Here is a 16,153-nt window from a genome sequence, read left to right as displayed (position 1 = left end):
AATGGCTATGTCACTGGACTCCCATGTAGTTGACCATGGTTCAAGTCCCGGACCCAGTGGCTTAAACTCATGCCAGGTATGTGTGCGTGCATGCCCAAGATCCTGAGAGGAGAATGGAGGAGAAGGGATTGCAGCGTGGCTATCCTCCCTGGGTGGTGATTTCTCTCTTTCTAGCTCTCTGTCTCTCTCTCTGTCTTTCTGGCAAGTGCACGCACCCTATAGCAAACCCCCCCAAAAAAAAAAAAAAAAAAAGAAATATTGTAGAGGGTCCAGCAGGTGGCATAGTGGTTAAGGCCCTGGGTTCCCACATGGCTGACTACAGTTTGAATTCCACACCTGGTGGCTTACTTTCTCACTTTCTCTCTCTCTCTCTGGTAAAATGAAAAATAATCATAATCATAATCAATAAATAATTCTTTAAAAAGAAATACAGTAGAAAAGAACAGCAAAGGTTGGGAGTTAACAGATTACAAAGCATTAACTAGACAACTAAGAAAACCATGTTCAATCCTTTTTTCCTATAACTATTTTAAAATTTGATTCTCAGGCCAGCAGATGGTATAGCAGTTATATCACTCGACTCCCATATGGCCTACTGCAGTTCAAGTTCCAGACCCAGAGGCTTGAAAATCAAGCCGGACATGTATGCATGCAAGCCAGAGATCCTATGAGGAGAATGGAAGAGAAGGGATTGCGGTACGGCCATCCACCCAGGGGCGATTTCTTACTTTCCCTCTTGCTATCTCTGTCTGTCTCTCTTTGTCTCTGGTGCTCCTATGGCAAAAACCTCTAAATAAAGATTTGACTCTGTTTACCTATTGCTGAATAGTTTGTGGTTCATTCCCCTCCTATAATCCACTTTTGGTCCTTGGTTCTTTCCTTTTCAGCTTTTTGCCAAAATCATATCCTGGTCTTCTTGGGAAACTATTTATTGATTTTATTTTATTGTGTTTTTAGGTTTTTGTCATAGGGCACGTTCACTCGCCAGAGACAGATAGAGAAAGGCAAAGTAAGAAATCCCCCCAAGGGGGGTGGCCATGACACAATTCCTTCTTCTCCACTCTCCTCTTGGGATTTTGGCATGCACACACACCTGTCCAGAATGATTTTCAAGCCGTTGGATCTAGAACTCAAACTGCAGTTGGCCATGTGGTAATCTAGTGCCTTAACCATTACACCACTTGCTGGCTCAATCTTATGTTTTAAAAACCTGTTGGGAACCAGCAGTTAGCGTAATGGCTATGTTGCTGGACTCCCACGTAGTCGACCGGGGTTCGCGTCCCAGACCCGGTGGCTTAAAATTCACACCGGGCGCGTGTGCATGCGTGCCCAAGATCCTGAGAGGAGAATGGAGGAGAAGGGATTGCGGCATGACCATCCCCCCTGGTGGGTGATTTCTCACTTTCTATCTCTATGTCTCTCTCTGTCTATCTGGCAAGCGCACGTGCCCTATAGTGAAAACCTCTCAAAAAAAAAAAAAAACCTGTTAAGATGTTATATAATCTTTTCTAAAATTGTTTATATAAAATGAAAATATAAAGTAACAAAGAAGATAAAAATTAACATATATCTTTATAAAAGTCTTACTGTTCTAAGTTTTCAGATTTTCCTTTCTCCTTTTTCTTCCCTGTTTTTACAGATTTCTTTGTTCGATCAGGTTTTGTTTTCTGTGTAATCTTAGGCCAAAAACAAATTGTTAAGGGCACAATAAATTAAAAGATAATACATGATAATGTACATTACTAAAAGTTCCATTTTACTCCAAGACCCATATACTCTTTCAAGGAAAATATCTGAATAGATGCAAAACAAAATTAATGATACAGTTGAACTGTTTGAAATTGTGCATTTCTGAATATAAGTTGTATATAAGCTGATATGTATTAAACATCTAAATTCCTCTGATAAATTACAGTTAGTTTTGCTACAATGTGATCTACACTTTCCACAAAATCACCTCACTGTGCAAAAACATACAATAGAATCTGCAGATATATAGGGAAAATAGGTTAGGTGCACATAAGGCAAAAATATTGTCTATAATACATTTAACAAATAAAAACCTAATTAAAACAGCTAAAAAATAAAACAGCTTTACACGGTTAAATGATTAAGAGTACATAAGTACCATGAGAAATACAGTTCTTTATCTTGAAAAAGACCTGAAAGGATGTTTGTAGAAGTGAGCACCGAATTGGCTGCCAAATTGCACGTTAACATGCAATGGAAGAAGGATTATCTGAAGTTGAATAAAAAGTTGTTAATGTCAGATATATGTGGTTATATTATTCACATGGTGAACCAAGGTGGTTGGTAAAAGCACTACCTGCTCTCATCTAATGTTTTTTGTAGATAAAATTGTGCATATGTGCATGCAAAATTCAAACTATGTTTAAATTATTCAACTGTATTATTGCAACAAATTTGTGTTTCAAAACAAATATTACAACAGAAGTGACCAAAAATTTTAAAGTATTCTTAAACTACTATTTAGCATCATATTACTTTATATAATAAAGTAGAGAAAAATTTAACAAATAGATTACTGAAAATTTTAGATGAGCTTAATAATTGAAATCTAATAAGGCATTCAGTGGTTACTTCTTGTTTTAGACTACAACTTCCAATAAATACCAAATTCACTATTGTGGCAAACTTCTCATAGGTTAAACATGAAGTATAATAATTCTTCATCACAAAATATGGTAAATAAATATAATAACAAATTTTTTAATTGCAACAGGATGCACACACTCACCAGAGACAGTTGAAAGAAAAAGAGAACAAAAGCACCTCCCAGTGGAGCGCTGCTATGTCACAACCCTTCCCCATTTCTCTATGCTGTCGGGGTTTGGAGCACGCACATGCACATGCCAGTGCCCAGTGCATTTTTCAAGCTGCTGGGGCTGGGATTCAAACTGTAGTTTGCCATACAGGATCCAGTTTCTTTAACCAGTAGACCACAGGGCCAGCCCACAATAATGAATTTTAATAAAAAGTGTTAACATTCCAAAATAATTTCTAGCTTAAATATGAACTTTCTAATTTGTTTCCTATTGAGAAAATAGGAAATCAACAAACATATATATGCAATCAACATATATGCAATTGACAAACACTAAAATAATGAGAGGAAAAAGATGAAATGAATGAATAGATTAACACTGAGCTAAGCTATGGGACAATTTCAAGTGGACTAATGTTTGGCAGACAAAATAGGAATCAAATGCAACTTTTGATTATTAAGCTTGGCTGTCTATAAAAAAATTAAAATCATAGAAAGAGATCATTACATTAGAAAAGCAAACCTATTTTGGAAGAAAATTGGTTGCTGTACATGTGTGCCTAAAATCCTAAAAGGAATGGAGGAGAAGGCATTGCAACATGACCATGTCCCATGGGGCAAGGAAGTGCTTTCTTGCTTTCTCATCTTCAATCTCTCTCTGGAAAATGCACTCATCCTCTGCAAATGGAAAAAAAAAAAAAAAAAAAGGAAGAGAAGAGCCTCAGCCATGGTAGTGCATGCTCAGAATGCTGCTACTTAGTAGCCTGAGGCCACATGAGAAGCCCTGGTCCTGAAAAAGGCCAGGCCACATGGCACAAGCCTATAATCCCAGCTACTACAGAAGCTGTATAAGGAGGACTATGATATATAGCAAGATCTTTTTTGTCTTAAAAACAAAAAAGATGAGGAAAAAGAAAAAAAATGCAAAAGGAAATACATATTTCTTTGTTGTTGTTATTGTTGTTGTTTTCCATAGGTGCATGCACACCAGAAAAATAGAGAGAGATAGAAAGTGAGAAAGCCACGCCGCAATCCCTTCTCCTCCATTCTCCTCTCAGGATCTTGGGCACGCACGCACACACGCCTGGCATGAGTCTAAGCCACAGGGTTCGAGACTTGAAAGGCAGTCGACTACATGGGAGTCCAGCGATATAGCCATTATGCCAACTGCTGGTCCCAAGAAATACATATTTCTTTATCCTTGACATTTCTATTCACTCTATTTGGGTAGTAAACTGGGACACACATACTACATAATTGCAGAGAATACCATAAAAATGCACTTAAAATATATTGGAAAACTCAATTTATTAATAATTTAATAACGTTAAATATTTGGCTTGAAACGTCTTTTTAAAAGTGTTTGAATGTCTTTTATCTATTATTCATAGGATCCTTTTCCTTTTAATAGCTAATACAGAGATTTAGAACATATAATTTCATTGTTTAAGCATAGCTACTATAAATTATTAATATTGAAAATATATTACAAAGCATTTCAATCTTTTCTGGATTCCTATCCTAAAGTAAGTCCTATTAGGTACTGTGTGCCATTTCAGACACTATGATAAAATGTTACCAACCTCTGTACTCTTCAACTTTTGTAGTTCATTTTCCAACTCCAATTTCTCCTCTGACAACAATTCAAGATCACTTTGCATCTCCTTATATTTCTATAAAAATGATATTATACTTTTAGTAATAATGAAGAGTTAATATTAAAATACAGAAAGATTATTAGATATTTAATTATTAAGGAAAGAAAGTTTTCACTAACTCATGACAATAATGAAACATTTGAGGCTGAAAGAGATAAAGAACTAAAAGTGGAAATGAAGGATCAGCAGGTGACATAGTGGTTAAGGCATTGGACTCCCACATGACTGACCGCTGTTCAAGTCCCAGACCCAGTGGCTTGAAACATGCCAGGCACATGTGCATGCCCAAAATCCTAAAAGAGAAATGGAGGAAAAGTGATTGTAACGTGTTCATCCCCCATGGGGGGTAATATCTCACTTTCCTTTTTTTTATTTTTAGAGAGAGGGTTTTTTTTTACAGAATTATTTATTTAATTCCATTTGTTATTATTATTTCTTAATTTGACTAGAAAGAGACAGAGAGAGAAAGGGAAAGCGAGAAAGGAAGTTGCCAGGTCCAGGACTCGAACCGTGATTGGCCCTGTGGGAAACCAGTGTCTTTAACCACCTACGCCACCTGCCCCTAAAGAGAGATTTTTGCTACAGGGTGTGCATGCTCACTGGAGAGCCAAAGAGATAAAAAGTGAGAAATCAACCCCTGGAAAGATGGCCACACCTCAATCCCTTCTCTCAGGATTTTGGGCACACATGCACACGTGCCCAGCGTGAGTTTCAAGCCACTGGTCTGGGACTCAAACCACAGTCAAATGCGTGGGAGTCCAATAATGTAATCACTATGCCATCTGCTGATTCCCACTTTTCCTTCCTCTCTCTTTTTTTCTCTCTCTCTCACATGTACTCAAGCCCTATAGCAAACTAAAAAAAAAAAAAGTGGAAATGAGCAGAACTGTTTAGAAGATCATAGGTGTTATAGTTTTATATTTCAGAAGTGAAGTGCTTCTGAACAATAATAAAGTCTTATCATATATGCATTGAGTTAGCATTGTATCTTTATTTAGGATTATGTATCTCAACAATTTCTGGAGTCATGACCTCAAAAAGTAAAGCATAATTTTGAACTGGGAATGCTATACTTACAGACTCTAACAAATCTTGATCATCTATCGTTCTGAAAAACAAATAAGAATTATAATTCTACATTTATGTTTTTATTTATGTAACACACTTTCTTGGGGGTAAGGAGTTTAAAATAATACAAATAAAAACCTGAGTACACTTTGACTACTCAAAAATCCAATTCTCTCCACAGAGATATGACTGGACTACTGTTATCTTTCCAGAACTTGTTCTGTGCACTTGTTGTATGTAATACATGTACCTATTTGATTGCATAATTTTTGTTAGTGGGTTAGATTCCATTTTTTTCCACATAAATGACATGACCTCATAGTACATATTGTTCTCAACTTTTTTCACTTAGATAATGACAGATCTATTTGTATCAGTAAACACAGATCCTTCTTGTTCCTCTTAGATGCTAATTTTTCCATAGAAGGGGTTAGCTAACCTTCTGATAAAAAGTCAGGCAATAAATAGTTTAGTTTCTGCAAGTCCATGCTGATGTCCTGTCACTATTACTCAACTCTGCAAAAGCAGCAGTAGATGAAAGATCAATGAATGACTGTGGCTTTATTTCAATTAAATTTCATTTACAAAAGCAAGCCACAGGTCAGATTTGACTCATGGGCCACAGTTTGTGGACATCTGTTCCATACAATGAATAAGCTATACTCCTTTTTGACAAATTAGTTGTTTGTTTATTAAATAAAATTTATAATAGGTTTATTATGATAAACTAATATACCATTCACTCATTTTTGTGTCAGTTTAATGGCTTTTAACATATTCACCAAGTTAAGCAACCACCACCATTAATTTTAGAACATACATAATACCACTAATTTTAAACCCAAAAAGAAACGCCCTGCCCATTAGCTGTCACTCCCCATTCTTCTTTGGACTGCCAAATCCTTTAAGCCAGCAATTAATCTCGTCTCTATAGACTTGCCTATTCTGAATATTTCATGTAAATAGAATCACAAGTATGTGATCTTTTGAGACTGGCTTCTTATACTTAGCATAATGTTTTCAAAGTTTATACCCACTCCAGAATGTATTAATACTCTGTTCCTTTTTATTGCAAAATACCATTCCACTATATGGATATACCACATTTTATTTATCCATTTATCTGTTTATAGACATTTGGGTTGTTTCTACTTTTTGGCTATTCTGAATAATGCTACTATGAACATTCCTGTACAATATTTTGTATAAAAATATGCTTTTATTTCCCTCAAGTATAAACCTAGGGATAGAATTTCTTGGTCATATTTAACTCTATGACATTTTGAAGAACTATCAAACTGGTTTTCAAAACAAATGCACCATTTCAATTCCCACCAAGATTGCATGAGCGTTCCAATTTCTCTGCATTCTTTCCAATAATTATTATTATCTGTCTTTTAATTATAGCCATCCTTGTGAGTGTGAAGTAGTATATCATTGTAGTTTTTATTTGCAATTGCTTAATGACTAACGTTAGGTATCTTTCCATGTGTTTATTGACCATTGGTATATCTTGTTTAGAAAATGTCTATTGAGATCCTTTGCCCATTTTTAATTGACTTTTTTTTATTAGTGAGGTATATTATGGATATAAGTCCCTTATCAGATATATGGCTTCTGAATACTTTTCACATTCCAGGAGTTATCTTTTCATACTCTGGATGGTATCATTTGCAGCACAGCACAAAAGTTTTTGATTCTGATAATGTTCAATCTTTTGTTGTTGTTGTTGATTGTGCTTTTGGTGTCATATCTAAGAAGCCATTGCCTAACCCAAGGTAACTAAAATTTATTCCTATGTTTCTTTGAAAAGGTTTTTAGTTTTAGTACTTTAATTTAAGTCTTTAATAATCTTAATTTTAGTGCCTGACATGAAAAAAGGATGCAATTTAATTATTTCTGTTCAGAGTACATGGAGTATTCTTATCATAAAAGGATGTTGGATTTTATCAAATTCTTTTACTGTGTACAGTGAGCTAATCCTATGGGGTTTTTCCTGCTTTATTCACTCAATAGTGTACATTACATTAATTGATACTCCTATTTAAACCAATCTTGTATTCCTGAGATAAATCCCACATGTTTATAGTGCATGGTGTTTTTTATATGTTTCAGTATTCAATTTGCTAGTATTTTAAGATTTTTGTGTTCATATTTACAAATATATTGGCCTGTAGGTTTATTTTCCTGTGATATTGTCGCCTGCTTTTGGTATACTAATTTTGTCTAACAAGTTGAGAAGTATGAAATCCTCTTCTAATTTTCAGAAGCATTTGTGAAGAGCTGGTATTAATTCTTCTTTAAATATTTGATAATATTCATCAGCAAAGCCATAATATAAGAGTTTTGGTGGGAAATATGTTCATTACTAATTAAATCTTTTTACTTCTTATAGATCTAAATTCTGTTTCTTCTTGAATCAGGATACTTTGAATCTAACAAATAAATATCATCTAAATTATCTAATCTGTTGACATAGAGTTGTTCACATTATTCCCTTATCATTTTCCTAACCATAGATTATTATTCCTACTAATAAATATTGAAATTGTTTCTAGTTTCTCTATTATCATAATGATGCTATTTCCTTTTATATGGCTCCTTCAGCATATGTGTCTTCTAAATGCTATTCTAATGAATATACAGGACAATTATTTATCCATTCACTTATTGATAGACATTTAGATTGTTCCCATACCTTGGCTATCATAAACAATGCTGCAATGAACATAGAAATGCAGATCTATCTTTGGCCTACAGATTTCAGTTTCTTTCCATATCTAGAAATGGAATTTATAGATCATATGGTAGTTCCTTTTATTTTTTTGGGGGGGAGAGGTTTTTGCTATAGGGCAAGTGCGCTCGCCAGACAGACAGAGAGAGACAGAGGGACAGAAAGCGAGAAATCACCCCCTAGGGGGATGGCCATGCTGCAATCCCTTCTCTTCCATTTTCCTCTCGGGATCTTGGGCACGCATGCACAAGTGCCTGGCATGAGTTTTAAGCCACCGGGTCTGGGACGCGAACCGCGGTCGACTACATGGGAGTCCAGCGACATAGCCATTACGCTAACTGCTGGTCCCAGTAGTTCCTTTTAAATATTTTAGGTAACTCCACATTGATTTGGTAAGGACTATCTATTTACATTCCTACCAACAGTGTAAAGGGTTCCCTTTCTCTACATCTTTGCCAACACCTGCTACCTTTACTTTTTACTTTTGTATAGACATCCCAACAAATGTGAGTTGTTATCTCATAATGGTTTCAATTTACATTTCTCTGATGATTAATGACACAGATCACCTTTCTCTACACCTATTGTATGTCCTCTTCGGTGAATTACCTATTTGAATTCCTTTCCCATTTTCAATCAAATTATGTTTCTTTTTAAATATTCATTTTTATATTCTTTCTATATTTTTTATATTAACCTCTTCTCAGATGTAATGCTTTGTGAATATTTTCTCCTAGTCCATAGTCTGCCATTTCATCATGTTTATTGTTAACTGCTGTGCAGAACTTTCAAATTTTATGTAATCCCACTTGTTTATATTTGCTTTCATTGTCTATGCTTTTGGTGTTATATCCAAAGAGTCATTTCCCAGACCAATGCCATAAAATTTTATTTTATGTTTTTGTTCAGAAATGTTACAATTTAGGGAACCAGCAGTTAGCGTAATGGCTATGTCGCTGGACTCCCACGTAGTCGACCGTGGTTCGTGTCCCAGACCCGGTGGCTTAAAACTCACGCCGGGCGCGTGTGCGTGCGTGCCCAAGATCCCGAGAGGAGAATGGAGGAGAAGGGATTGCGGCGTGACCATCCCCCCGGGGGGTGATTTCTTGCTTTCTGTCTCTATGTCTCTCTCTGTCTGTCTGGCGAGCGCACGCGCCCTACAGTGAAAATCTCTCCAAAAAAATAAATAAATAAAATAAGAAATGTTACAATTTTAGGTTGTACAATTAAGTTCAAATACATTTTGAGTTGATTTTTGTGTATGATGAAAGATAAAGGTCTAATTTTATTTTTTTCTATATTTTCCCAGTATTGTTTATTGAAAAGACTATGCTTTCCCTATTGTGTATGCATGACACACTTTTAAGCAGGATTGAGGGACCAGCCGATGGCATAATGGTTACATTGTTGTACTCCCCTATAGTCAACCAGGGTTAAAGTCCTGGACTTGGAAGCTTGAAAGTCATGCTGGGCATGAGTGTGTGCATGCCCAAAATCCCAAGAGGAGAATGGATAAGGGACTGCAGCATGGCCATCCCTTCTGGGGGATGATTTCTTGCTTTCTGTCTGTCCCTCCAGTGAGCACATGGGCCCTACAGGAAAAATCTCTCTTAAAAACAAAACAAAACAAAAAAGGGCAGGTTGACTACAAACACATGAGCTTATTTCTGAGCTCTCTGTTTTGTTCCCCTGGCCTATATATCTGGTTTTCTCCTAATACCAAACTGTTTTGATTATCATGACTTTAAAACATAATTTGAAATGGATGTGATGCCTCCATCTTTGCTACTCTTGCTGAAGATTATCTTGGCTATTCAGGGCCTCCTGTGGTTACATATGAATTTTAGAATTTTTTTCTATTCTGCAAAAATGCCATTGGGATTTTCATAAGAATTACATTGACTCTGTACATTTCTTCTGGTAAATAAACATTTTAACAATATTGATTTTTTAAATTCATGATTATAGGATACCTTTCCATTACTTTGTGTCTTCTTAAATTTCTTTCATCAGTGTTTTACAGTTTTCAGTGTATAAATCTCTGACTTTTATGCTTAAATTAATTCTTAAGTACTTTTTTCTTTTTATAATACTGTAAATGAATTTAAGTTCTTAATTTCTCTTTAAGGTAGTCATTAATTTTTTTAAACTTTTTAATTTAAATGTATTTATTTACATTCATTCTCTATACATCATTTTCCATCCAGAATACACTGTATATTGGTTCAATCAAGCAAATCAACATATGTTTTATCATCAACAAATAATCTTCCATTTCTTGTTTCCTGTATATTTTACATTTTTTCCCATCCTTGATTCCCTATCTCTCACCCTCTGCCATATCTCACCCTCCTCCCACATTGTCTCTGGTATCCATGGTTGCTTTCTATGCCTCCCCCCCCCATTTTATTGATTTGCTAATGAATTTAATTCATCTAAAAATTAAGGTAGTCATTATTAATTAATAGAAATACAACTGGTTTCTGTATATTGGTTTTGTATCCTGTAACTTTTTAAATTTATTTTGTAACTCTAACATGTTTTGAGGGCACCTTTATTGTTTTCTATTAATGAGATCATATAGTCTGTAAGCAAACACAATTCTTCATTTGTAATTTATATGCCTTTAATTAATTTTTCTTGACTAATTGTTCTTGCTTGGACTTCTGGTATTATTCTAAATAAAAGTGCTGTATGTAGGAATCCTCATCTGTTCCTGAGCTTAGAAGAAAAGCTCTCAGCTTTTCACCACTGTGTAAACTGTTAGTTAAGGGGTGGTAATATGGCATTTACTATGTGGAGAACTTTCCTTTTATACTTAATTTTTGAAAATTTCTATGAGGAAAGGATGATAAATTTTGTCTAATGGTATTTATACAAATGTGGAGATGACTAAATGTTTATTGTGCTTCAAAATGGCAATAGTAAATACTTAGCTATTGATAATTACTTTAAGTGTACATTTAAATGTAAATAAATGTTAATAACTAAATTTTCCAGTCAAGAGACATAGAGTTGTTGAATAGATAAAAAGATACCTAGCCACCAACCAGAGGTACCACCTGAGCCTTAAGGACAAAGTCTGAAAGTACAAGGATGGGAAAAAATAGTTTATGCAAATGGAAACTAAAAGGGAGCAGGGGTAGCTACACTTAGACAAAAGAGAACATTAACTGTCCCATGAAACAAAGAAGGTCATTATATAATGATAATGAGGTCAACTCATCAAGAAAATTAGCAGCTGTGAATAAATATGCACTCAAGTTTAAACAACTAATATATACTATATGAGTAGATCTGAAAGGAGGGATAAACAGCAAAACAATAAAAATAGTGGTCTTCCCTACTTTTAAAAATGGACACATCATCTAGACAAGGAACCAATAAAAAAACATTGGTCTTAAATACATTGAGACCAAATGGCCCTAATAAACATCTATAGAACATTTAATTGACCGGCAATAGAATGCACATTCTTCTCAAGTACACATAAAATATTCCCCATCTCCCATGATATAACATGTGTTACACCACAAGTCTTAACAAATTTAAGAATATTTAAATCATAATAAGTATATTTTCCAACCTCAAGGAAATGAGCATTGATGTAATAAATTTCATTTTTTTTGAAACAGGCTCTATATTTCCAGTATTTCTACAGTGATATGTACTCATTTTTATAATTTAAAAAATGTATTATAAAGGCTTACCTCTCCAACACATTTGACTGGTTTTCAAATATTTGGAACATAGTATTTAATCGGTTAGCCAGTGAATAAGTAGTTTCTATAATTAAAAAAAATGAAAAATGTTGTATTACAATATCTGAAGTACTACCCTCAATGCTAATATAACTCACTGCTCTAGATGTAAAAACTAAACAAACTTAAAGAGAAGCTAGCAACCGGGCCAGAAGATGGCATGGTGATTATGGTGCTAGATTTCCACATGGCTGACTGCAATTCAAGCCCTGGACCTGGTGGCTTGAAAATCACACTGGGTACTTCATATGTGCACTCGAAATCTCAAGAAGAGGATACAGAATAAGGGAGTGTGTCATCCTCTGCTGTGTGTTTCCTCACCTTACCCCCACACTGCACTTTTATACTTCTTTTTTTAACAATGTTCGTCTTCATCTTTTTTTTTTTAATGAAATTTTACCCATATTTTAAGACTTGGCTTTATTTACAAGTGCCTCTTTTTTCTTCTCAACTCCTAAACTTACATTATATTCTTCTATACCACTCTTTCGACATGAAGAATAGAAAAAATATAATTACTCTTTAGAAATTATTGCTATGCTTTCATGTTATTTAACATTTTCTTTGTACATGTCATGTTTTGCTTATCTAGCAGCACACTTGTTGTGGGTATGTCTTCTGTCATATACTTTTATTTTATTTTAATTTTTATTTATTTGTTTTTTTGGAGAGGTTTTTGCTACAGGGCGCGTGCACTCGCCAGACAGACAGAGAGAGACAGAAAGCAAGAAATCACCCCCCGGGGATGGCCATGCCTCAGTCCCTTCTCTTCCATTCTCCTCTCGGGATCATGGGCACGCACACACACACACGTCCAGCTGAGTTTAAAGCCACCAGGTCCAGGACACGAACCGTGGTAGACTACATGGGAGTCCAGTGACATAGCCATTACACTAACTGCTGGTCCCTCTACTATTGTTCTTCAAAATCTCACTAAGAATAATTTAAACACTGAATAAAAGAGACAAGAAAGCCCTGTCTTACTGAATATAAAACTGTCCTGTTTTCTTTAATTAACAATAAATCTGCCTCATTCATGCAAAACCCCTTTGACACCTATATCCAAACCATGTCTTAATTTAAGAACCATTTATAAAATTTCCTGCAAAAAATATATCTAGTTAACATGTCTTTGCACGAGGGAAAACCAAACTCCTTGTCCTTGACTGGTCTCACAGATTTACAGGAAAAAATGCAGGATGTTCGTAGATAATACACTTTTGGAATAATGAGATAATGTCATGAAAGAACTATTTCAAAGTTTTTATGTAAAATTTGTGTGTTTTGTTTTGTTTTGTTTTTTTGAGAGAGAGATTTTTGCTATAGGGCGTATGCACTCACCAGAGAGACAAAGAGGGACAGAGAGAGAAACAGCGAGAAATCACCCCCTGGGGGGATAGTTAGGCTCCCATCCATTATTCTCCATTCTTCTCTCAGGACTTTGGGCACTCACACACCTGGCATGAGCTTCAAGTCCCTGGGTCTAGGACTTGAATCATGGTTGGTCATGTGGAAGTTCAGCTCCCCAACTGCTACATCACCTGCTGGCTCCTAAAATTTGTGTATTTTTTTAAGGCGGGAAGCTGGCTGGGTAGTAAAGTGGTTAAGCTCTGTACATAAGAAGCCAGATCCCACATCCCCTACCATAGTTCAAATCCCAGTCCTGCCACTTAAAAAGCATACCAAGCAAATGTACATGCATGCCCCAAATTCCAATGGAATAAAGAAACAGAAGAAAAAAATTTGCAGTGTGAACACACCCTTTAGGAGTGCTCTTTCTCTGTATGGGTGTGTCTGCCTCTTTCTCTAGTGAGCACATGCACCTTCTGGCAATAATTTAAAAAAAGTAATACAAATCTTTTAACAGAGAAAAATATAAAGTTCTCGCTTCCTCCAGTTCTATAGTCTCTATCCTATCTACCCATTTTGCCTTCTTAATTACCATTAATAGTTCAAGGTATATAATTATGAACTTTTTAATTATATCAAGATAAATCTATACAAAGAAAACTAATATGAATATATTACATGAAAAAAGTTTTCCTTCCAAGTAGCTAAGACAAAAATTCCTGAGAGAGGGAACCAGCAGTTAGCGTAATGGCTATGTCGCTGGACTCCCATGTAGTCGACCGCAGTTCACGTCCCAGACCCGGTGGCTTAAAACTCACGCTGGGCACGTGTGCATGCGTGCCCAAGATCCCGAGAGGAGAATGGAGGAGAAGGGATTGCGGCGTGACCATCCCCCCTGGGGGGGATTTCTCGCTTTCTGTCTCTATGTCTCTCTCTGTCTGTCTGGCAAGCGCACGCACCCTATAGTGAAAAAAAATACCTCTAAAAAAAAAAAAATTCCTGAGAGAAAGACAAGGTTTGTTGAAAAAAAAAAAAAACCTTGAATAAGTTCACTACTAGGCAGTATTAAACTTAAGTTTTGAGGAATAGACTGTCACATATTAAAGATTATTCTGCAATGTAAATAGAGGGGAGATGAAATCTGATAGGAATACCTCCGTTTGATAAGTAACCTACCTGTACAGTAATTCTGAAGTAACAGAAATTGTTAAGGGGTAATTATTTATTTATTTATTTATATTTTGAAGAGGTTTTTACTATAGGGCGCGTGCACTCGCCAGAAAGACAGAGACAGGCAGAGAGACAGAAAGTGAGAAATCATGTGCCAGGGGGAATGGCCATGCTGCTATCCCTTCTCTGCCATTCTTCTCTGGGGATCTTGGGCATGCACACACAAGCGCCTGGCATGAGTTTAACCACTGGGTCTGGGACTCGAACCACAGTCAACTACATGGGAGTCCAGCAACATAGCCATTACGCTAACTACTGGTCCCATTAAGGGGTATTTAATTGTTTGTTGTATATTAAGAAACAGAATAACTTACCCTCTTTCTCTCTCATAAACTACACAGTATTATATTAATTGAGTTTATTTATTATTAATAAATGCATATTATGTACCAACAGGCATCTTTCTTTCGGAGAGATCTAAGAGGCTAACAGCCATGATACACATAGATAGATGGATTATAAACATGGAATAACAATGCATACACCATGCTTTTGTTCTTGCTGTTGTACTACAAATGTCAAAAAAACATGTTTCCAAACAATAAATGTAAAACTATCTTTTTTTTGAAAGCTAGATACCATTCAATCACTATGCATTTAATATATGTAAGGTCGTAACCAGTAGTTGGTGTAATGACTGTGTCGCTGGACTCCCCCTTGGTTTGAGTCCTGGACTTGGTGGCTTAAACTCACGCCAGGCATGTGTGCGTGTGTGCCCAAGATCCCGAGAGGAAAATGGAGGAGAAGGGATTGCGTCATGGCCATTACCCCTTGGGGGTGATTTCTTACTTTCTGTCTCTCTGTCTCTCTCTGTCTTTCTGGTGAGTGCACATACCCTATGGCAAAAACCTCTCAAAAATAAAAAAAAAGGTATATATATACATATATGTAATGTCTTAAAATGTATGTTGTTATATTTTTGCTTTTACATATCCACTAAAATATGAATGTAAATATAAAAATTAATTGTTATATAAAATAGAATATTATAAGATGATTTAAAATGCTTAGCCAAGGGCCATCTGGTGGCATGGTGGTTAAGGCGTTGGATTCCACATGGAAACTGTGCCGTTCAAGACCCAGACCTGGAAACTTGAAAAACATGCTGGGTGTGTATGCATACTCAAAATCTCAGAAGGAGAATGGAAAAGGCATTGTGGCATGGCCATCCCCTATGGGAATGCTTGATCACTTTTCCTTTCTCTCTCTGACTTTCTGATAAGTACACGTGACCCATAGAAAACTTTTTAAAAATTAAAAATAATAATAAAGTGAATAAATAAAATGCTTAGACATTCATGCTAAAATCTCTGTGTAACATATCCTTGAAAATAAAGTTTTGAGGTTTTAAGTATGTTCATTTTCATAATTGATAGATAATACTATAGTGAACCTTACAAACTCGTTAACAATTTTCATTAGAACTAACAAAATATGAGGATAATTTTCTCCACTTTGTCACCAACACTAATTATTATCAATATTTAGCTTTAAAATGTTTTATATGTATTGTTTCTCATTATGGCTTTATCTCATTTTATTGTACTTTGTAGACACTGTGTCTCTT

The 16,153-nt window shown here is 35.6% G+C and overlaps 1 protein-coding gene across 6 annotated transcripts in view; it reads right to left on the bottom strand.

Annotated features, from left to right (window-relative positions):
* Positions 1-16,153, bottom strand: part of CCDC7 (coiled-coil domain containing 7) — a 329,121-nt gene that overhangs the window by 228,543 nt on the left and 84,425 nt on the right. For all 6 annotated transcript variants that reach the window (XM_027775623.1, XM_006158284.3, XM_027775622.1 and 3 more), the window contains exons 10-13: positions 11,956-12,031; positions 5,521-5,551; positions 4,369-4,458; positions 1,588-1,676 (exon numbers count right to left, since the gene is read on the bottom strand). In XM_027775623.1, the coding sequence (XP_027631424.1) occupies positions 1,588-1,676; positions 4,369-4,458; positions 5,521-5,551; positions 11,956-12,031 (286 nt within the window). The remainder of the gene's footprint in view (positions 1-1,587; positions 1,677-4,368; positions 4,459-5,520; positions 5,552-11,955; positions 12,032-16,153) is intronic.

This window comes from Tupaia chinensis, unplaced genomic scaffold (assembly GCF_000334495.1).
Source record: "Tupaia chinensis unplaced genomic scaffold, TupChi_1.0 Scaffold000578_2, whole genome shotgun sequence".
In the NCBI taxonomy this organism is placed as follows: Eukaryota; Metazoa; Chordata; class Mammalia; order Scandentia; family Tupaiidae; genus Tupaia; species Tupaia belangeri.
This window is presented reverse-complemented; position numbering and strand designations above follow the sequence as displayed.